The following is a 22,691-nucleotide window of genomic DNA, read 5'->3' as shown; positions in this document are numbered from 1 at the left end:
TCACCACCATCTCACAGCAGTCATAAACATATTCATCCTTCCTCATAAAGAAACCACACTTTACACATTTTGGTTTCAGTACCCTGTTGTTTTGAAACACAAAATTCAACCAGAAAATTGAAGTTTGAACTAAATATTGGGAAAAGTGAATAATTGTTTTCCATGTTTTTAGCTGGACCAGCATTGGAATGTGTCCCCTATGGTTGCATTAATTATTGTTCATAAATGACACATCATGTCCTTATCAGTATTTGGATTATGATGATAAATTCCGCCGGTCGGTGCTACACGGTAGCGTGGCCGAGCGGTCTAAGGCGCTGGATTAAGGCTCCAGTCTCTTCGGGGGCGTGGGTTCGAATCCCACCGCTGCCAATACATTTTTGCACAGTTCCACGTTATTTTTTTTATTACACATCAATCTAAAAGTTGAAAGACGGTTCATACAGAAAAGAATAACTCAATTAAGGTTAGCTGTAAAAGCAAACAAGTCATAGAGAAAGGGATGAATTCCGCAATTTAGTCCGAATTGCTTATTTGCACGAGCACCTCCTAGTCCCCACGTGTCTGTGAAGCAGCGTCAACATGGTACCTCAAGCCCGGTAGTTTTCTTCCGACCATCCAGTAGTTCACTCATGGGCTGTTTTTGATCGTGTTAGGTGTTTGAACTGCAGGGGGTGTGCAGGTGAGGCTTCACTCTGTTGCTGTGTGGATGCCACACGTCTTAAGTGCTAAATCTGATGTTTTGTCTTGATGTTGTCTGCCATGTGTGGGCTAGCATGCTAGGCTACAGTGGTCATGTTAGCTTAGCTACAACATACTTGCATTTTTTTAATATAATTTCCAGAAAACTCTACGGTTAGACGTAGTGTTATTGTGTTTATACGAAAGCGTGTATTTGTATGGAAATGTTATTTCGAGTGTCTTTGTTGAGTGGGCCCGTGGCTAGCTTTTAAATGTCTTTATGCTAGGCTAATGAAGCTAACGAAGCCAGAACTATCTTGACTTTTTCTGAACTGTGGCCCTGAAGAAAACGTTGTAACTGACAGAAATCACAGATTGACACGGACACTGAACGTGGCGTGTGTTTAAGGGTGTCAAAAACTTAAATTTGTGGAGGATTGCGGACTATTACATCAGTTTTAACGTGATGGGTCCGTGAAAGCATCGTCTGACATGCTGCATCATCACACACTAGTTTAGATTATTTACACCTATACAAGTGTAACCTGTTCGTATACCTTTAAGTACTAATTAAGCATTTTTGTACACGTTTAATGTACACCTGGATAACTAGGAGTTGTTATATTTCTCTGTTGTAAATTCTAATCTTGGTTTTAGACTAGCTGTAGTGATAAAAGTAGTGTTAATGATGTTGCTTTGTATTTTATTTGTTCAGGTTGAAGTCCTCTGGTATATCACTGCTGCTCCCCTGATCCTGTAGTTATGGCTAGTGGAGATGAAGATGATCCAATTATAGAGGAGGTATGTTTACAGTCTGAAATTCAAATCAAGTTTTCTGTTGTTGCAACATCACTGCTATGCCTGAGAAATATGTATTTGTATGAATGAATAAAACTTTATTGACACCACAAAGGGGAAATTACTTTGTTTGTGTGTAATTGTAGTTTCCATAGTACTAACATGCATTAGTGTTTGTTTTAAGTGGATTTGAAGGTGTTTTTATGTCATCTGCAGCCAAATGGGAAACTTTGTCAATCCAACGCTGTGGCCTTCTCTAAAGCAAATGGAAATTACCAACAGTATCTCAAAACTGTCACTTATTTACATTAAACAGCATTAGGCAACTTGTTTGGGTTTTCCAAACACATTGTAGACCGTCTCATTGTTTGTTGTGAGGTCTTAAAGTTCCTCTCTGATCATCTTCTGATCTATTTTCAAAGCGTTTCCAGTGGATTTTTTGTGACAATTATGACGTTTTAAGACAAAAACAACAAAAATTGTAGTTTTCTTAAACATAGTTTTTGCAGAGCGGCTGTAGTTCATCAGAAATTTGCATGTGTGTCTCGCCAACTTTCCCGTCATCCATCTGTTCACACACATTCAAGCTAGCTTACAGCTCAAACCTAACATTACCAGTGCAACAAAAATGGCGAGCATTATTGGAGATATCTCACACGAGGAAAGCAAAGACGTATGTGGATTTAATCGTCTACAAGTGGATGATTTAAATAAGAAATACTAATAAATGTAATTTTAAGGTTAACGTATTAATATATGTCATCCATCATGTGAGAAATGCCACTGTTAAAAAAAGCAAAGACAATAGCTTCTGAGTTTTGCAGCATTTTCCATTGAACTTGATCTGCAGGATTGCATATTGACTCATTTGCTCAAAAAGGAGTGCTGCTGCTCTTATTTGCCCTTTTTTTTTAATTTTTTTTTTTATTGAAAGGCCAAGTCAGAGCTGAAAATGCTTGACGTGAATGTCTCCTTCAGTTTACACATGGCGTGACAATTTTAGTGTTTAGATTAGCAGGGAGTTTGAACAAAAGTTACCAAGAACGCCTTTTGTTTAACAGAAGTTGTCATTAAGAAGCAGAAGTTTTCATAGACAGAAAAACTTTTTTGTATTCGTCATTATTATGGTTATTTTACTGCTTTTATATATATATATATATATATATATTTTTTTTTTAATTGACTCTTCTGAACTAATATTTTTTCTGTTGGATTGGTTCATTCATTGCACTTTCAAGTGCAACATAATTTATGGAAAGTGCTAAATAAATACAGTTTTGTTTAATAATGTACTTTTATTTATGTTTTGAGACATTTTATTTTGATAACTAAATGTATAGAAATTGAGTTAGAACTCTTAAGTCAAATAAAAACCAAATTTATGTTGAAAATCTTGAAGCTTAATTTACATTTGTGTGTGTATTTAGATCGATGTGTACCTCGCCAAAAGCCTCGCAGATAAGCTCTATCTTTTTCAGGTAAGCCGTTTTATTATGATCAATGCATTTTTTAATTTTTTTACTTTTGTTGTAAAACAGAAGTCAGTAAAATATTAGAGTGAGCAGTTGGATTATTTATTTTATTTTATAGTAATGCAATATGTTAAGTAAACAGAATAATTTAAACAAATGTAATGGTTTAAATTCAACAAAATTAACAAAATTAGTCAGTGGTACATTTTTCTATATGGCTTTTCAGATATTTTATTGAATATTTTTAATTTTTGACAAACACATTTCATTCAAACACCAGCTTGAATATTTAATAATTTTAAAAATATTTGCATCAACTTAAATATTTGCTCCTTTTTTAGTTTTTGTGTGTTTCTTGTGTAAAGTAAGCTTTTTTATGAAAAGGTAAATAAAAGAATATTTTTTCTAAAATAAAGGAGTTTAAAAAAGTCTCCTCTGGCACTTGACTCATCATCTCCTCTTGTTTTTTCTGCAGTATCCTGTCCGACCGGCTATTATGACCTACGACAACGTCAATCATCTGGCGGCTAAGATCAAACCCAAACAACAGAGGGTGAACAAGCTTTAAATGTCATTTTCCTCATCTTACTGAGGAGTTTTAGTCATTACAGAATGCTACAAAGATTGTGTCTGCTCATGCTTTTTTTTTGTTTGTTTCAATTCGATTTCATGAAGTAACGTCTTCCTAGCGCGTCATCACAAGATAAAAATAACTGATTTCTGGTCATAACCAAGTTAAAAATACAGATCGTTTTCTTGATCACAACCTAACAACGAGAAAATATTTTTATTTTAATATTTGTGACAAACTGTTTCCTGCTAAACAAGAAGAAAACAATTATGTGATCTCTAGAAAACAGAAAACCCTCTTCTTGACCCCCTATATATATTTTTTTACTTTGAGAAAACAGAGTTTATTTTGTGATAGTTATTAAGTTGTGGTCTCAAGAAAACAACTTGTATAAAAAAAAAAGCTGCAGATGTGGGCGTTCTTGTTCCATAAGTCGTGCTTTTCAGAAAGTTTTGTTTCAGCACTTTTTTTCAATTGGACTTAAAACTTTTTGTACTTAATCTTACATTAGTGAATCTAAAGTTAGGCCTTTCTCTAAACGTCTAAGCAAAATGTTTCATGTTTTTATGTCTCAGTTCATTTTGACATTAATCTGGTTGTTTTTCTATTAATAAAAACTTTACATAATAATTTTATATCGGGTTAAAAGTGTGAAAATTAAAATAAAGTTGTATTTTAGTTCATGTCATACTTTGTTTTCTGAACTGAACATCTTCATTGCTCTTGTTCAGGTGGAGGTAGACGTATCCATGGACACCATGAGTCCAAACTACTGTCGCAGTAAAGGAGAACAAATAGCTCTCAACGTGGACGGCGCGACCTACGATGAAACCAATACGTACTCCGCGTATGTTTTCTTTGGTTTTAATCGCCACATTGAAGCGTTTGACGTTTGGTCTGAGATTTTCATCAGTTGAATCCTCTTCAGGAAAATGATGGACAAGCAGACCTTTACCTCCATCCAGGCCACCACCAACACCTCCAGATATGCAGCTGGTGTGTTTCGCAAAGGTCAGTCTCGATGTTCCACATGGTGCTTTATATTACTTAACTTAAAATTTTTGGTCCTTTTTATTTGAGCTTTTTTTTTCCATAGTCAAATTAAAAATAATTCCCAAATCCTGCATTTCTGCTGGTAACAGGCGAGCTTCATGTCACTCCTCTGACGGGAATCTTGCAGTTGAGACCCAGCTTCTCGTATCTGGACAAGGCCGATAACAAAACCAGAGAGCGCGAGGCCGCCAATGAAGGTGTGTTTACTTCCCATTTGTAATATTCAAAGTGTTTGCTTTTGGTCGGTGATGGAAAGTCTGTTGGTGTTTTTTCTATATCTGTTGTTTTCATTTCTTGTTGAACTGTTTCCAACATGCTATTAAATGTTTATTCAATTATTTAAAAAAAACAAAAGTGTCACTATTAATGCCAATAAAGATTCCTCCAGAAATTGTGGATAAATCATTCCAACCTTTGCCTGCAGGTGGCGACTCGTCCCAGGATGAAGCTGAAGAGGAGGCCAAAGCTATTACAGTAAATACTGACAGTTACACACAATGAAGCTCAAGAAAGACCAACTTTTACGTGTCATCACTCCCAAAACACATTCTGCTTGTGTTCCTGTCAGGTGAGGTTTGCTCGTCCGGAGTCGGAGCAGGCCCGGCAGAGGAGGATCCAGTCGTACGAGTTCCTGCAGAGGAAGCAGGCGGAGGAGCCCTGGGTTCACCTGCAGTACCACGGTGTGAAGGTGAAAAGAGAAGAAGATCACCCCCACCCTGTGGTGACCTGTTGACACAGCAGGTCACCTTATATAGTGACCTTATTTTTGAACTCAGGACGGACGCTCGGAGCATGAAAAGCAGTACCTGTTCTGTCAGTCTGTGGACGCCTCTGAAAACTCGGAACTGGTTAAATCTCCTAAGTGAGTTGATTTCAATACATTCAACATTCTGAAGGAGAAACCTGTTTGTACCATGTGATTCGGTGTGAACCAGTTGTACTCCAAATGACATCTAACATAAAAGGCCTTCGTTTGATTGGTCAACAATGTTAAGGGTTCCATCCGATTAGTCGGATATGATTCGTTAAATACTTTTAGCTGCTATGAAATGATTTGAGCATGGGTATAAACATTTAAGGTAACTGTTTATTGCAGGTAGCACCACACTTTTGCGATATATTTATTGCACAGGTTGAAATTGCAATGATGATACATTTTCAGTTTCTTATATCTAGTCATCTCTTTTCATAGTTGACTCCTTCCCACGGAAAAAAATCCTTCATCTAGTGTTTGTTTTCTTAGGGAGTACTTATCAATGCTGATGCCGCCTCTCGCTGAGGAGAAAGTGTAAGTATCCACTGATCCAAACGAAATGATGTTAGCAGGGATGCATCCTGATGCTCACTGTCACTCTGTGTTAGAGCAAAGCCGGTCGGTCCGAGTAACGTGCTCTCCATGGCTCAGCTCCGCACTCTTCCTCTGGCAGAGCAGGTCAAGACGCTGATGAAGAATGGTATGCTTATCAATGAAAATATATATTTTTGTTTGAATCTTTAATTTAATTTGATCACTTCTTGTTATCTACAGTCAAAGTGATGCCTTTTGCCAATCTAATGGGCCTGATGGCGTCTGGCGTCGACCAGATCTCAGTGCTGCGCTGCATCCAGCAGGTGGCACTGTTGGTTCAGGGAAACTGGGTTGTGAAGAGGTGAGTTTAAACCAGGTAGGGAAAAAAGTTCACTCCAGAGGGGTTCAATGTGCTAAAACTTCATTGTTTTGTCCTCAGCGATGTTCTGTATCCAAAGAATACCTGCAGCGCTCACAGCGGCGTTCCTGCTGAGGTGCTCTGTCGAGGCAGAGACTTTGTGGTGAGTGTCCTTCTGTTGGCATGGATTGCCTTTACATGATCCAGCTCTTCAAAAAGTGTTATTTTTGTATCCCTTAAGATCTGGAGGTTCACTCTGGAGCGTTCTGTGATGAGAAAGGAGATTGCATCCATCATTAAAGTAAGAACTAATGATGTTTTAGTTAGTAGCTGTAGCAGTTTCTAGTTTAAAGATGCATTTTTAAGATGTTTTTTTTTTTAAGTCTAACTAACTTCTCTTCTTCTGGCTCCTTCAGCTTCCTCCGGAGGATGTGAAGGAGTTCCTGGAGCACGTGGCGGCGCCTCGGGTCAACCGTGGCTGGGAGTTCCTGCTGCCCACAGATGTGGACTTCATTAAGAAGCATCCAGACGTGGCGCACAGGCAGAGCATGCTGTGGCTCGGGATCCAGAGCAAGTATGACAAAGTCAAACCACTAAAAATAAAAATCCCTTTTTGTCTTTTTCTTCAAAAAAATGTAACTTGTTGTGTTTTTAAAGGTTGGAAAAGGTGTTTAATTTCTGTAAAGAAGACTTTATACCGAAGAATTCTTCTCAGCCTGGTGAGAAGATTTATATGGCTTTTTTCTAAATAGCATTTTGTGTCTTTACTTTCCTGACGTTTGTGTTTTGTTCCAGAGCTCGTCCACATGAGCGGGGACCAGCGCCTGAAGATGGCTCTGGAGCGGGCGAAAGAAACCCAGTTATCCCTGCAGAAGGACCTGGATGCCAGGCGGGCAGAAAACGCCGTTCGCATCAAACGGGAGCCCACCAGCGACAGGGAGGACGAGCCAATGGACACCTCGTCGTCTTCTGCCCCTAATGGTTCACTGAACGGTTACCCCGCCTCCTCCCACCACTTCGATCAGGTGAACGGGGGGAGCCCCGCGAGCGCGCCGTCTCCGGAGCTGCAGGACTTTGTGAAAAACACTTTCCGGAAGCATTTTGTATTGACGTTGAACGAGCTAAAGCGACTCTTTAACCTTCACCTGGCGTCTTTACCGCCTGGACAAAACGTCTTCCACTCCATCTCGGACCATCTACTGCAAGACGCCGTGCTGCTCTGCCAGTGCAAACAGATCCTGGTGCCTGTGAGTATTTAGCTTAAGCTTTATATGTACGAAAACTACAAGCAACAAATTAACCTTTTACTTATAAAATGTTCTATAATTTTATTTGAACTTTTTTAGTTCCTTAACAGTTTTAAGAAACTCCAATCATGTTTTGACCTATTTTAAAGCCTACCCAGTGGTCTTTTTTATTATCATTATGTCAATTTTAGCTAAAATCAATAAACTTGTGTCGGTTTCTAGCATGTCAGAATTCAAACCCTTTCCATCCGACAATTTTGGGAATTGTAGATTCGGACAAAACATCACAAAATGGCAAACGCTCTTAGAACATAGACATAGTCAGTAGTTCATTAGAAATTTGCCTCCAAGTTGTGGGCGGGACCGTTGTTGTGGAGCGACCCCATCCCTCTCGTCCTTTCCCTGTTATTGAGAGCTCTCTGTTTACAAGCTCTACCTCTAATTCAAGCTGCATGCACACCGTATTCAGCAACGCACGTTCAAGCGGCCACTTCCATTGAAAAGTCTATGTAAATATGCGTAACCATTTCTGGCTTCCATGTTCAAAACCCTTACGTTCACCTGTAGCTACCACTGACATATATAGAGATGGACAAAGCAAGGCTGTGACATCTTACCTCGAGTTCCAACGAAATGAAGTAAATTCAGTCGCCATTTTTCCGTGGTACAAATGTCATTTTGGAGCCAAACAATGTTAGTGTGTAGTGATTGACAGCCACTCTTGCTAATCAGGTGTGAGCTTGTTAGAAAGCCACACCCCTTCCACTGAAAGCGGTCTCGAGAGAGTTTGACAATCAAACACTTGGAACGTTTAAGATAGGGGCACCACATGCTCTTATTGAGTTATCTGTTTTAGTTTATAACTTTAATAACTTGTGATAAAGAAAATATATCATGAAAAGCAAATTAGGTTTAGCAGGAACATGTTAAAAAGAGACACCAGAGCAAGATTGGTTATTCTGACAAAGAGAATGACTGAGTAATAGCTGTTTATTTTCCAGTAGAAATCTGACGGATACTTCCTATTTGGCACGTGAGGATGGAGGGGATGATCTGTTCTGTTCTTTCCATATAGTGTCTATGGCAGCTACGCACTTTTTTACAACTGTTTTTGAGCTCTGTGTGCAAAGCTTATATCTAATTGGCGTGCGTTGTTTTTCAAATAAAGATAGACCAAGGCCACTCTCCTGACAGGATGGTCATTCATATCCACTATTGCAATGATCCAAGCTGTTTCTGTTCTGTGTCCTATTTGAGATTTGCACCACATTAACATTTCACATCAAGCCTCTTATAACTGTAGGTGGCGGACATCCGCTGGTAAACGGTACAAAAAGAAAAAGGACAAAGGAAGCCCCTCCCTACTCGTGCAGTGTGAACACTGTTGGCTCATTTTTTGAAGCGGTGTCAAAAACCCCGTATATACGTAGCCTTACAGCCACTCAAATCCCCAACCTAACATTACCTAACAAAAAATGGCAATCAGGACTGAAGCCATCCAGATATACAGTTCTGAGATGAGGAAAAGACGCACATGGATCTATTTGTCAATGAGTGGATGCATCAGAATGAAGCAGAGCAGGACCTGTCCATTCTATTTTCTACGTCAAAAATACAATCTTTGTCATATGCCATTTTTTTGTCTGCTCCTGATCTGATTTAATTCTGAGCTTAACTTTATATATATATATATATTGCGTATGTCCTCCATCTTTAGAAAAATACCATAAGAACATGTTAAAAACACAACTTTCCTTGGAATTTAAATTTAGCTGTTCCGGGATAAGAAAGGAGTTGATATCCAAATCTACATAAAATAGAGACATAAAGTAGAGCTCGCGTGCACTTAGAACAACAGGAAGCTAAAAAAAACCTTTGATCTTGTACCACAGCGACCGCATCCCGTCATCATCATTCGACTGTAGAACAACAGGACCTGAAAGACTGGCACTGTTGAATAAAATGTGTTTATACATACTAAAATGAACCCCCTGTAGCAGTCACAAAATAGTCTTTGTTGCATTTGCATAGATATGGATGTTGTTGGAGATCATTTATATTTAAAAACACCTTTTTTAATTACCTTTTTTTTATTTGTGTCTCAGACTTCCTGCTGTTACACCACAGTGCTGCTGAGCAGACTGGTTGTCGGTTCAAGCGTTCTTTTGTGAAACAGATCCTCAGACTGATTAGGGAGGACTTGGCGGTTTCACTCTTTGTCATGTAAACCGACACAGACTTAGAGTGTAAATTGCCTCTCCTCGTTGTAGTTCTGATGTGTTCTCACATTTTGATGAATTGAGATTATATTCTGCTTGGATTAGGAGCAGCTGCTCCCTTGGACTTGTTGCTGCCGAAAAAGGGTCATCCCTCTTGCAGCCTGAATGCTGGTATCTGTTTTCTTTCCTCAATAACGACTTTTAACGGTCACTTTTAAAGAAGGGGGCCCACTCAGGTGATGTGAACCTGCCTCTCAGGTTCTATCAAGGCCACCTGACACTGCATGCTGGTTCTAGTACCCGGCTCTTTTCTCCCTTTGGGTCAAGGAGAACAAAGACCTAGGGTCTTCTTTTTTTTTCTCCACACTGTCTGTTCAGGAAGATTTTTAAGACATTGGCCTAAAGCCGTCTCCGTTATGCAACAGGTGATTAGCCCCAAACCAAAGCTCCTTACAGCTCTGAAGTGGCTTTACGGCAGGAGGTTGTCTTCTTCAACTCATGTAGATCAGAATTTAAGATAAAACCCCCATCAAGACCTCAGTGCATTTAATTATCGCTTAAAGTCTCACTCCAATCATCTATTTTAAAAGTTTTCCTAGTGGTATTTTAAATAGCATTATGCAGTTTTTTTCTTATTTTAACAAAAACATGTAAAAACAGAAAACAAAAACACCAATTTAATTAGATTGGGTCTGTAAAATAACTACTACAGGGGTTCCCCCTTATTCACGGGTCGATCTTTACTGGTGTCCAATGACAGACATGAAGTCTTGTCCACCTTGTCGACCTTTGTCATGGAAGGGCTAACATCTCAATGTAAGGATGGAGTCATCTGGACCCCATAAGAGAGCACGAGGGTTAATCACTTAAGCGGAAGAGGGCATCTTTATCTAGATGTTCCAGTTTCATCCATAAAAAACACCTGCTCTGGATGATAACTATCCACCGCGATTATCAGGATATTTTTGAGCTGCTTCTGAGTCAGCTGATGCCATTTCTCCATGCAGAGTCATGCTGTGATTAAGCACGCCTGCCTATGTGTGCGTAGCAGACAAGCTGGTGTGCTCTTCAACTGCGTTCCCCTCATGGGAAATTCCTGCTGCACCTTTGGAAGCAAAAGTGTCATTCAAGTGTCTTGAGTTATTGGAGTTTTTGTGACAAACCGGAGGAGTCGCATGTCTAAAAAAAAATCAGCAAATATGTGAAACCGCGAATAAAGAAACGCAAATTAGTGGGGGAACATGGATTAGTATTGAATTATTGTCAGTAGATTTAATCCAGTTTGGAAGATCTGATTTAGAGGTGTAGGGAAAAATCGATTCAGCGATATATCTCAATATTTTGTTTGCCGATACTTGGATCAATGTAAAATGTTTACAAGACGATATTTAATCTACTATTTATGAGCGTCCTTTAGGAGCTTACTTTTGTTTTCCACCTAACGGAATAATAAGATTGAAATATAAAGCTCTGATCATAATAAGAATAAATGAAATATCCGATCCTGACCGGACAACAGAGTCTGATTTCGATCGAGTCATCAACCACATGATCGGATTGGGACATTCCTACTAGAAATAAATATTTTCTGATCAGAAACATTCTCTCTCTTTTTTTTCTTCAATACTTTAGTTTCCTGCACAAAGCAAAGCAGCTCCTGATGAACAAAAAGTGTTTGCATTGTGGGAGAGCGGAGACGACTTTGATAATGTAAGAGCACCTTCAGTTCCTTATTTCTGCTTTAAATAAACAATAAAATCAGAACGTGTGATTGTTAATTCCTGGTTGTAAATGTTCATACATCATTAAAGTGATTTTTTTAATGCTCATTTTTAAGTTTTTAGACTGCTTGAAGGATGAAGTAGTAAAACCATGAAGGTCAAACATGTTCTCTGTTTTCCCGCCGCAGCATCGTCGGCAGCTCTACGACCTGTTCAGCAAAAGTTTCCGGGTCAGGAGGAGCATGATTCAACTCAAGCTGTCGCAGGAGCTGGGCGACGTGTCGAAGACTGACGTTGACCGAGTGCTTCATGTAAGAGGGCTGAAGCTGAATCTCCACCTGAAACCAGCTGCTTCCCATCATTCCAACCCGCTGTCTGTCGTTTCAGGACTGCTGTACGAGCTACGCGGGCTGCTGGTACCTTAAAGGAACGGCACCATCTTGACCACAAGCATATCGTCACCGCTAACCAATCAAATCCTCTCAGAAGAGTCCAGTGGGAGGGCCGTTGAGGGATGAGAGCTAATGTCAGCCCGGCTGTGGGAACAGAAGACTGAGACGCCTGCTCAGACGAGAAACTTTTCCAGACCCGAATGCAGGCGCTAACACAGAAACACGCTCTCCTAGCAGGAGAGGCAGACCGGAAAAACCGAGGAAACTGCTAAATATACACAGTTTATCAGTTTACTTTTGCATTGGTGACCTCATGGCTGATGTTTCCTCACTAATAAATCAGGACGGTTTTTACTATTGAAGCCACAATCGCTCAAAGAGCTGTCAGTTTGGTTTTTTTCTGATTTTTGCCAGAGAACTTAAAACATTTTTTATTTTCTCATCCACAAGAATAAAATTTGAACGGTTAATTTGACTATTTTTATTGTATCAAATTTCAGTTTAATATTAAAGATTTATTCCACTGTTTGACATTTCTAGTGAAAAAAGTCACTTCAAAGGGAAGCAGGATGAAATGTTCCTGCATTTCTGTGTTTTTAGTCCGTTTGAATCAAATGAGGTTGAGTTTTCTTTTTTTTCCTTCCCAACATGTAGGTTTTCAAATTGTTCTTGGGAGTGACTCTGATTTTCAGCAAAAAACAATAAAGATGCAATTAAGAAGAAAAAGTTGTCATGTTCTGCACAATGTACAAATGAGAAAATTCACTTGAAGTTTATTTTATTGAGTACACTTTAGCATAAGTACTGCAAGAATACTATAGATCAAGGATGTCCGAACTTTGAAAATTTGAACATGTTCCAGACTTTGGACATCCCTACTATAGACTATATAAGTGTAGTGTAGGATGGATGATAACTGAATTCTTCTTTAGAATAATTTACAATAGATGGTAAATTAAAAGTAAACTTTGAGTAAATAATAGTATATTTGCAGTATGGTTAAAATAGATGACTTTTTGCTAAAGGAAACAACAAACTATCAATGGACTGCAGCATTTAGGCAAACAATTTAGAGTCAAACTCCTAATGTTCTTTCTAATTTAATGAAAAACAAGCTACCTTAAGGCACTTCTCATAAAAGCAGAAACACTTCTTAATCTAGCATAAGGGCTACACGTTTACACTGAACTGATCTGAACTGCTTCACTTTAATGTTTCCCATATTTGGAGAACCTGTCTTGAGTTCATTTCAAAGATCCTGCAGAGACTAGAGAATGTCTGTGATTTTTTTTTCTAAACAGCATTTATTTTCGCTTAGTGAGGGGGCGCGGCCTTTGATTGACAGGTGACGATCGCGGTGGATTCTGGGAGCAGTGCTCCGGTGTTTTGCTGTCTGCTACAGATTTAGGGTTAGCCCTATATTTCGGTTTTTGTCCTGCTGCCGTTCTGTAAACTGTTCTAATACACTCTCTGGGAGTCATCTGGTGTCTTTTCTCTGGTAAGTACTAAAAGAATAACTTTATATTTGCCGGAAATAAATCATTAATGTATATTATGATTATTTATTTTAGTTCCAGTAATTCGATTTTTTTTATTCTCAGCAACATTAATATCTATTATGTATAACATAAAAAATGACGTTTTCTCATTATTTTTATTGATAGTTATTTTCTTTAAGGACATGATTCAGATCTGCTGCAGTAACACCAGAATCTCTTCATGTGAAGTTAAAATGTGAAGACACAGAAAACTTTCAGTTAATAAGAACATATAATTTAAATATTTAATTTTTAACAAATATGTACATGATTTATTTTTAGCTTTGTCTTATGATTTTAATGTATATTAAATGTTATTGTTTTAATTGTATCTAATGTTTATCTTTTAGTTCCTCTTCAGGTCTGATCTGGTGCTGAGTGGATTTATAATCCAAAACAATTCAGCATTTGCATTTTAAGGCAGTAAAATTCTAATTTTAACATATGAATTTGACTCCTGCTGATGTGTGTGATTCAATAACAATCATGTTTAACATATTTGAGTGACCAGTCTCTTCTGTTTATTCACTGTTTTAGCATATAGGTAAGACAAAGGAAATGTGGGTCAAAGTCAGATTGTACAAAATTTATTTTTGAAGCAGATGAAACGATTCAAAACATCACAAATATTAATCATTAAAAATTCAGAATTGGTTTCCCTTTATTCAAAGTAGGGGCCTCTTTATACATTAGAAATTATTCATTTCTCTTTCATGATCAGTTTTCAAATGGTTAAAAGGGACATAATCCATTCGCTACCACCAAATCCAAGTTTGTGATTCGTCAATTTCAACCTGGTTTAACTTGCAATGGACGTTCAATTTTGTACGTCGAGACTGAAAATGACCGTGAATTGAAACTGAACTGAGTGAACTAAGTTTTGAAGCTTGAAACGCACATTTTCATTGGAAGCGGTTGCTTGAACGCGCATTACCTAGCCTGGTGTGAAAGTAGCATTAGCATGCTAAATCAATGCAGGTGGTGTTCAAATTCCCTCACTACTTAGTACACTATACAGTGCATTTTGTGGTTGTTTTGCTGTCCAATTCTACAATTCCAAAATCGAGAAATTTCCCAGATTTTTTCATGTAAAAAAAAGGTATTTTAATGTTTTTTTTGTCACAAATCATCCGAGTTCATAGTCTTTGTAAAATACTTGTATGTTTTTTAGCTTTTTACTTTGTGAAATTAGTGGCATATTTTCCATTTAAAGCATAAAAAGTAGTGAGGATGGTTTCATTTTAAGGAGTAGGGAAGGAATTGATACTAATGTAATGAAAGCTGGCGGTGTCGGCAACACAGGACGACCAAAAAGGAAAGCTTTATACTTCATACTAAGAGCAGGAAGATTAAAATCCTGTTGAAGCAGGAAGCAACAACAGGTGATGTAACCACGTCAAGGATGTGGCGAAACCCTCAACTTGTTGCTACTAAGGGAAACTGCAATGTTTAGAGTCCCTGATGCCTTTTTCAAGCCACTTTTTAAGCATCTTAATTAAAACCCAAACACAGTGAGGAGACATTTACAAATGCAGTTTAATTAATGTACAGCTTGTTCCGTTTATGGCTTAAAGCAGAAACATCCAGTCAAGGTGTCCCGATCATCTCCAATGTGAATTCAAGAGCCCGCCATGCTTCACCATCGACCCCCATAACCATGTCAAGAGGACACCAGGTGCACTTCGGTGTGGTTTTACAAACAGACTTTAAGCTTAACACAACAAAAGCAAGCAAACTGCAGCTGAAAGAAGCTTCTAGAATTCCTTTTTTTAAAGCCTTTCACTGATTCCATGCTCAGATGCTTACAACATTCACAGCCAACTAACCTACCGTACAATCAACTAAATCATTTACAGTGAAAACTAAAGGCATCCATGACCTTCTGAGTACTCTGAAGGTCATCCATTCGTCAGGCCATTTAAACAGATCCAAATATACAAAAGATATTGCTTAAGGGATTCCCTTTGTTTTCTTGAAAGAAAGAGCTCCTTAAAGGAAAAAAAATATAAATTCCATGTGCAATTTTTTTTTTTTTTTTACATTCGGACATAAATCAACAGAATGATCCCCTGAGGAGCAGCAGCTGAACAGATGAGAAAATTTAAAAAGTGCTAAGAAGTGAAAATCTGTCATATTTACGACAGTAATAATTTAAAGTGATATTTGTCTACTTAAAACTTTATTTACACTCACATTTATTAAGAGTTTATTGACCTCTTTTTTTTTTAGCACCAAATAGGGGGTAAATGAGGGTCTTTTTCCTTCTAGAAAACTTAGAAATCATCCAATGAAATGATCGTTTATGATGGTACAGTACAGTCAGGGCTGTTAAAGAGCCTCTGTGCAAATGACTAAAGTTCTGTTGGCGTTTTTGCTTAATTTATTTAACTTGCTTTTGTGGATGCAGGAGAAGCTGGTCTCTCCCGGTTTTCCTTCAGGTCTTCTTTGGTTTTCCTAATGCGTGAGAAGATCTCCCTGAAGAGCTTTTTATACTCCGGCTGGTGCAAGTCGTCGTTCAAGTCCTCCCAGTGGGACCGGGTCGGCCGGGCTGTGTCCAGATCTGCCGGCCGCTCCTCCTTCTCCACCCCTGGGTGGCAGCGGTTCAGCAGCTCGTTATACTTCACCTGCAAGGCACTGTACTGGGCGTCGACTTCACTGAGCAGCGAGATCCCGCGGTACTTCACCACCTCGGCCCGGCGCACGCAGGAGCACTCGTGGTCGTAGATCCTGCTGGGGGAGTCTGGCGCCTGCGTGGCCTTCATCTGACGCTCACTGGCCCAGCGCTTCAGGACAGATGGGCTCTTCGCTGCAGCCGCCGCTGGCTCCCCTTCGCTCTCCTCTTCTGGATGCAGCAGGAGGCCTTGGAAGCAATCCGGACGGAAAGATCTCGAAGAGGACTCCAACTTCCAAAGCTGACGGAGCTCCTCGGTTTCCCGTTCGAGCTCAGACACTCTGGCCTGAACATGTTAAAAACACAAAAACATTATTTTTTGTAGAGAGGCTTTCATAGATTTCTGTAATAGTTCTTCAACAGGATCGTACCTGCGATCCCTCCAGATGTGACAGCTGTTGCTCCAGCTCCGCGTTCTCTTGTGCGAGCAGGTCGGCGCCACGCTCCGCCTCCTCCCTCCGAGCACGCTCAGTGGCAAACTGCACCTGGAGAGCACGGAGGGACTGCCGCAGCGACGCCTGCTCTTCCTCGTGCCACGTCGTGACGGTGGAGCTGTCGAGGTCGACGGAGGAATCCTCAGCATCACAGTCACTCCTGCAGAGACGGAAAGAAAACACAAAGGATGGGATTTGATCTCAGAACACATGAGGGATTTTATGGTGCGTTTAGGAAAGATAATGGGAGAAACTAGTTTCCACTCTTATAAATTTAGTAATGAGTTTTCACTCAGGTGGAGAATTGGGTTATTATTTCTGCTGGGAAAACAAAGTTTTCCCTGTTTTTGCTCTATTTCCCAATTTTTAGAAGAGCAGTCGGATCAGCTAATCATGTTTTTATTAATTGTGTTGTTTTATTTTATTTTCAAGTAATTTATAATAGAAACTGGTATTATGAATATAAAAAGTAGTTTACAGTTTGGTAAGAAGGCTTTAATGTAAATGTTCTGAGTTGATTTTTGCTTATTTTCTTTTATTATCTATTTAAATACCCTCTTAAATCATGTGAATAATGAATAAAAAAATGACTTAAAATTTGAATATTTTTCAGTAGTTTCTGAACTCACCAGTTTTCCGATCACATCTTTTACAAAGATGCAAGAACGAAATCCACACTGCCATTAGTACCAGTACTGTTATCATTTAAAATTGAGTATAAAGGTTTCAAAATGTTTTTAGCTTTGAAATTTTTGGCATGAAACAAGCATAAGAGTTCTGAGTTATGACACATAACCGCGAAACCCTTTTGGAATAGATCCATAGATTATTTTTTTAAAAATTTATATATATATTTTAGATTGTTCATAGTTTTGACCTTGTTTTTGCTTAATTTTGAATTTATACATTTTTGATATTTTGCTATAAAACTCCAAAACAATTTGATCTCAAGATTTTTTTCAGTAAAAAAATATACAACTTAGAATTGAGTTTTTTTTTTACAGTTTGAGGTTCATTGTCAAATTATTATGTAATATTACCAATTATTTATCTGTAAAAAAGGAACTATAAGCACTGTTACAAAAAAAACGTTTTAAAGATAAATTAATAAAACCATAAACAACAATAAAAAAAAACTCAAAAAGGCACCAGACTGCTAAGGGTTGATTTGTCCACAAACTAAAATTTCCAAAGCTGTGATGGAAATAAAAATATTAAATAATAATAAAAAAAAACATTTTTTGCAGTTGAAACACAAATCCTGACAATGCACATCATCGGAACCAAACTATTCTAATATAAGAGAATTTTAAAGCTAGAAATATTGAAAAATGTCGACAAAATTCCTCTATTATAAACAGAAAAACCCACATTGACCTCTGAAATTACTTTAAACTGAGACATTTCCTGAAAAAACAAAAAAGTAAAAGTAAATCCAAACCAACAAACAATAAATCAGAAGACGCTTTGACTTCCTGTACATTTGTGATCCTTGTGTGTTTTTTTTTGTTTACAGGAGTGAGTTCTTCCTCACTCCTGTTACCTAACATGCACTAATCTGTGACGGATGAGCTTTAAAAAGAGAAAACAAAGTCAAAGGTGACAGGAAACACACAGGAGGTTCAAAGGGTCAAAGATAACCAGCCCAGTTTAGCCTCAGAGCGACGCTCGGTGTGACATCACAGAGATTATTCTTGTTTTTACAAACCAATTGATTAAAAAAACTCTTTAAATGTATTTGGGGACAAAACTCAAATGAAAAGAGAAAAATATTCTAATCTGCAGCCAAAGTCGATTAGATTAGCTTCAATCAGCCTGAGAGTTATCGCTCCGTCTTCCCGCTCAGACTTTGACCTTCTTCCAACCTCGTCCCCCAGACTGCACTCTGACCCGCTCAGATGGCGTTATCCTGGACTCCTCCGTGCCGCTGACCCGCATGCTTCCAGCCAGACTTTAAACTGGATTACACATGGAGACTAAACCCAGGAAGTAAATAAAGCTGCCATCCCAGAGGAAGTGGCCACAGCGTGAAACGCGGATTAGCCGAGAGAAGTTAAATCTCAGAGGATTCCTTGATCCTTTTCTAAAGCTCCCGAAAAGCTTTTGGATCTCTGACGAGGAAATTAAGATCAGTGTGTCCGGCTGATAAACGAGAAATGGTTCCAAATGATAGTAAAGTAGACGATTTGGAGCATTAAAACAGTTTGTTTTCTACCATTATGAAATGGTAGTTCTGGTTAATCAGCGTCTTTTCATCCTCACCCGAATGTGTTCTGCAGCTCCTGCAGGCAGGAGACGCTCTGAGCGCCGCGAGCAGAAGACCTCCGTCTCTGAGGAGGCTTCTGGGACTGACAGGCACTCAGCTTCAACTCCTCCACCTTCTGCTGCAGGTCCTCCACCTGCGTCTGCAGCTGGTCCACCATCTCCGTCAGCCTGTACGAAAACCCAAAAACCTTCAAGGTCTAAAACGATTCGTCTGGAAGACTTAAAAACTTCCCATCGCCTCACCCCTGGATCTTCTTCTGGGCCTTCTTGTTGTCCAGAGCCAGTTTGTGGTTGTTCTGCTCCAGCTCCCTGGCCGACACGTCGAGCTGCTCGTACACTTTAGCGTGCTGGTCGTTGACCTGCCTCAGGAGGTCCACCTGCTTAGTCAGGTACTGTCAAAAATAGAGAAGTAATGCAAGAGTCATTTCTGGACAAATATGTAGATGTGAAAAGAAATAATATTAGCTAAAGACAGAGTGACAACGGCTGCAACTACTTTAGAGTGTAGAAAATCCAAGAACATCCAGAGTTTATCGACAGTTAAACATGTTTACAGCTTTTCATATTTGGAAATTACCAATAAAAAGTTATGCCACAACATTTAAGGTCTTTTTAATGAAAATACCCACAAGAGTTTGCAAAGAATTTAAAACAAGTGCGTGAGGGAGGTAAATATTTTTAATATATTTGTCTATAAAAATGAAAGAACTAATATCTGTAGCTTTAGAGAGCAATTTGGAGATAAAAATACTAATTATAAACACAAATTTCAATACGAGAGTCAATGAAAAACTAAAGCTTCAATTATGTCGCCCTTGGCAACCTGTATTTCCAATAAAAAAATCTAAGTAAATGTGCATTTCCAGCTTCCGTGTCAAAATCTTGTGTAGCTGCACAAGCTCTACGTGCAAAACCTGCTGCCATTGAACATGTGTTGTCAGTTAAACCAGGTCAAATAATATCCAATCAGGTACTCTAATTTGGTAGTAACGCATGGATGCTGTCCTTTTTTAAGTCCTGGAGTGAAAATTGTGATCATAATTGTGTGCAGTCGGAATTATACGACACAAATTCTTTCATTTATTGAAACAGAGTTGAGAAAGGAAAATATATTTGAACACTTCAACATTTCACCTCTTCCAACTGTAGGGGGCAGACATGCGCTAGTAAACAGTAGCAAAAGAAGAAGAAGAAGCCCCTCCCTGCTTGTCCAGTGTGAACACCACTGGGTTAAACTTACGTATAAGAATGTGCGTCAAACACCTGCCGTGTACGCAACTTCAGAGCAATCCACTTAGACTTCTCCTATGAGCAATTTTAGCAGCAAAAACAAAGTTAAAATAAAAAACAAACCATGACTCTTCCACCACCATGCGTGACAACTGCTAGCTAGTAGCATCTTCCTTTGACATTTTTTGGAGAAGTATTTACTTTTTTTCAGTTAATAAGCTTTTTCAAAGTCATCTGGAGAAGAGAATATTTTGTTTGAAATTAGTCATTATTATCATTTTATTTATTTATTTGACAGACATTGCACTTTAAAAAGCATTGCTGCCAATGCACCAGAGTTAGACATTTTTCATCTGCTGTTCCTGGAATGATGGTAAGATTTTCTTCCTATAAAACCATAAAATTAGAAACAAAATGCAATACAAGCATAAGGAGAGAAAAAGAGAAAAAAAACAGTAAAAAGAGATTTTCGACATATATACATACATAAAACAAAGGCTGCACGGTGGAAGATACATCCTTTCTATTTCACTGCAACAGTTTTATTTAAATAAAGTCATCATGGCTTAAATTATACTTCACTGACCGTCATCTACAAAGGAAGCAGGAATCTAACACTTTATACAATTGGTCAAGTCGCAGTTGACACTTTCTCTTGTGATACGCGTACTACACAGGCTGATACTGCGAAAATGTTTCAATTTATTGTCCCAGTCTATGTAAAATACTTAAAAGAGAGAATCAGTTAACAGATGTATTGATTAGTATCAATACGTTTTCCTGACAAAGGTGCAGGACACTATAAAGTCTATACTTAGCTATGAATTAAAACAAAAATATGGGAAAGAAAATCCTAACTCAAAAGAATAACAATTGATTTATAAAAAATATGAAAATGTTTTAAAATTTGATTATTTTTTAAATTGAGCAATGCTGTGAAGTCAGTATGTTGGAACAAAAGGATAATGTCTTCAATATTTAATTCATGGTAACTTATTTATCTAATCAGTCATCACACTCAGAACATTGTGACACTTTCAACTTCTAATTTGTTGGCTCGTTCGTTCCCATCACTTTGAAAATGCTACATCTGCATTCTGATGTGTTCTTATGCTGTCAGTGTTTATTATCAGGCGGGTAAGCAGTAAAATGGTAATCAATCGTAAACCGCTTCGGTTCAGCTCTTAAGAGATTAACTCCTGGAGTCAGCAGAGACATGCAGGCAAAGACTGAGATCCAGGCTCACAGGCTGGATCCTGTTGTTACAGTCAAATCCTAAAATCAATGCAGTGTGGTCAGAAAAGAGAATAAGTAATCAATTTTCAATAAAGAGTTTACATTTTAACAATAAACGTACTGAATTAGTTAAACTTTGACAAACTACTGATACTTTTTCACCCCAAAACTATTTTGTTTTACCCTAAAACGACAGTTATGTCACTAAAAGATCTCAATTTACCTATTTTGATGATCACATCCAGCAACTTTTCAAAAAAATTCTCTAAAAATGAGAGTAAACTGGCCTCACCTCGATTTCCTGCACCTGTTCCTGGTTGGTGGTGTACATCTGCTGCAGGCCCTGCTCCAGCTCCCGGTTCCTCTCCAGGAGGGTCTTCCCCAGCTCCGCCGCCAGCTGGAGGTCTGCAGGAGAGACGGCGTGAGCAGGAGCCGGGCGGCCTTTGTGGTTCATGGTTGTGTGTGTCCCAGATGGAGTCAGGAGGACCTACTGGCAGCTTTGTGAGGGGGTTATTTTGGGCTGGGCAGGAGTCCAGCAACCCCACTTTTAGATGTATTTGTGTATTTCAAATAATTTAAAATCAAAATGCATGGAGTTTTTTATTATAAGGAGTGAAGGTAAGGTCACACAGAAGGTTTTTCCTTTTTTTTTTTTTACTTTGCCGCATGTGTGCATCTTGCTGACTTTGCCTTTTCCTGCATTAGTCCTAATCATTCAGCACCTTTGTCCTCCAATTTGCCAATATACAGAAAATAAAATTACAAAAATGTGAATTTTTGCATTATAGAAATTAATTTAACCCACAAATTTACATTTTTTTAATGAGTTAATAATGAAACTTTAAAATATGATGAGTGCATATTAAAGGTCATCCTCATTTCTGCAGTAATTTGCTGTAATTAAGCGCTGAGAAACAAAGGAAGGAGATGTACCACGTTCAAGGTCCTGCTTGTCGAACCACGGTTCCTCCTCCTTCAACTCGAATTCCTCCTCCGCAATCATGTCGGCCAGCATCTTCCCGTCGATCCCTCACTCCAGCCGGCGCTGCCGCAATCAAACCCGCAACCGCATCGACCACTCAGTCATTCAGGGCCCTTCCCGCCTGCAGCAGCCGGCGCCGGTGCGCTCATCACTGGCCGGACAGACAGACAGCAGCCGGCTCTGCCCTGATGAAACTGCGCTTTCCTGTGATTTGAATGAGCTTCCGGTTTGTAATTTCACAATAAATACCTCAGATTGTGGAAATAACTTGTTTTTTTTAAACGCAAAAAGTTTTTTTTTTCTCCAAACATAATTAATTTCTTGATTCTTGTGGAGAAATTTACATTAATAAATGTAATCATAAAACACCACATTTCCCTCAACTGATTAGATATGTAAATATTTACATAAAATCAGCATCACACTTCACCAACAGGAAAGCTCTTAAATCTATTAATATGTGTAAATCTTTGCATGCAACTTAATAGTTTTCTTGTATACTTCCACTGTGTTCAATTAAAATATACGTATATTT

At 38.6% G+C, this 22,691-nt stretch overlaps 2 protein-coding genes and 1 non-coding gene across 3 annotated transcripts; 2 read left to right on the top strand and 1 right to left on the bottom strand.

Moving 5' to 3' along the window:
- The first annotated feature begins 290 nt into the window (after positions 1–290).
- trnal-aag lies at positions 291–372 on the top strand. The gene has a single exon. It is a non-coding gene; the product is annotated as a tRNA-Leu (tRNA).
- A 28-nt stretch (positions 373–400) lies between these two features.
- polr3e (polymerase (RNA) III (DNA directed) polypeptide E) lies at positions 401–12,169 on the top strand. Its single transcript, XM_024285016.2, has 21 exons — positions 401–682; positions 1,397–1,482; positions 2,907–2,957; positions 3,427–3,504; positions 4,254–4,369; positions 4,451–4,533; positions 4,665–4,772; positions 5,000–5,049; positions 5,144–5,263; positions 5,352–5,437; positions 5,819–5,863; positions 5,938–6,029; positions 6,104–6,224; positions 6,303–6,384; positions 6,463–6,522; positions 6,638–6,795; positions 6,879–6,940; positions 7,017–7,468; positions 11,320–11,397; positions 11,597–11,719; positions 11,796–12,169. Exons 2-21 carry the CDS (start codon positions 1,444–1,446, stop codon positions 11,850–11,852), a joined length of 2,061 nt encoding a protein of 686 aa, XP_024140784.1. The 5' UTR covers positions 401–682; positions 1,397–1,443; the 3' UTR covers positions 11,853–12,169.
- Positions 12,170–14,856: 2,687 nt separating this feature from the next.
- Positions 14,857–22,380, bottom strand: LOC112154227 (cerebellar degeneration-related protein 2). The gene is made up of 6 exons (XM_024285015.2): positions 22,108–22,380; positions 21,467–21,579; positions 18,952–19,100; positions 18,706–18,876; positions 16,381–16,603; positions 14,857–16,295 (listed from the first exon to the last, which is right to left on the bottom strand). Exons 1-6 carry the CDS (start codon positions 22,187–22,189, stop codon positions 15,723–15,725), a joined length of 1,311 nt encoding a protein of 436 aa, XP_024140783.1. The 5' UTR covers positions 22,190–22,380; the 3' UTR covers positions 14,857–15,722.
- Between the last annotated feature and the right edge of the window lie 311 nt (positions 22,381–22,691).

Source organism: Oryzias melastigma, linkage group LG19 (genome assembly GCF_002922805.2).
Source record: "Oryzias melastigma strain HK-1 linkage group LG19, ASM292280v2, whole genome shotgun sequence".
Lineage (NCBI taxonomy): Eukaryota > Metazoa > Chordata > Actinopteri > Beloniformes > Adrianichthyidae > Oryzias > Oryzias melastigma.
This window is presented reverse-complemented; position numbering and strand designations above follow the sequence as displayed.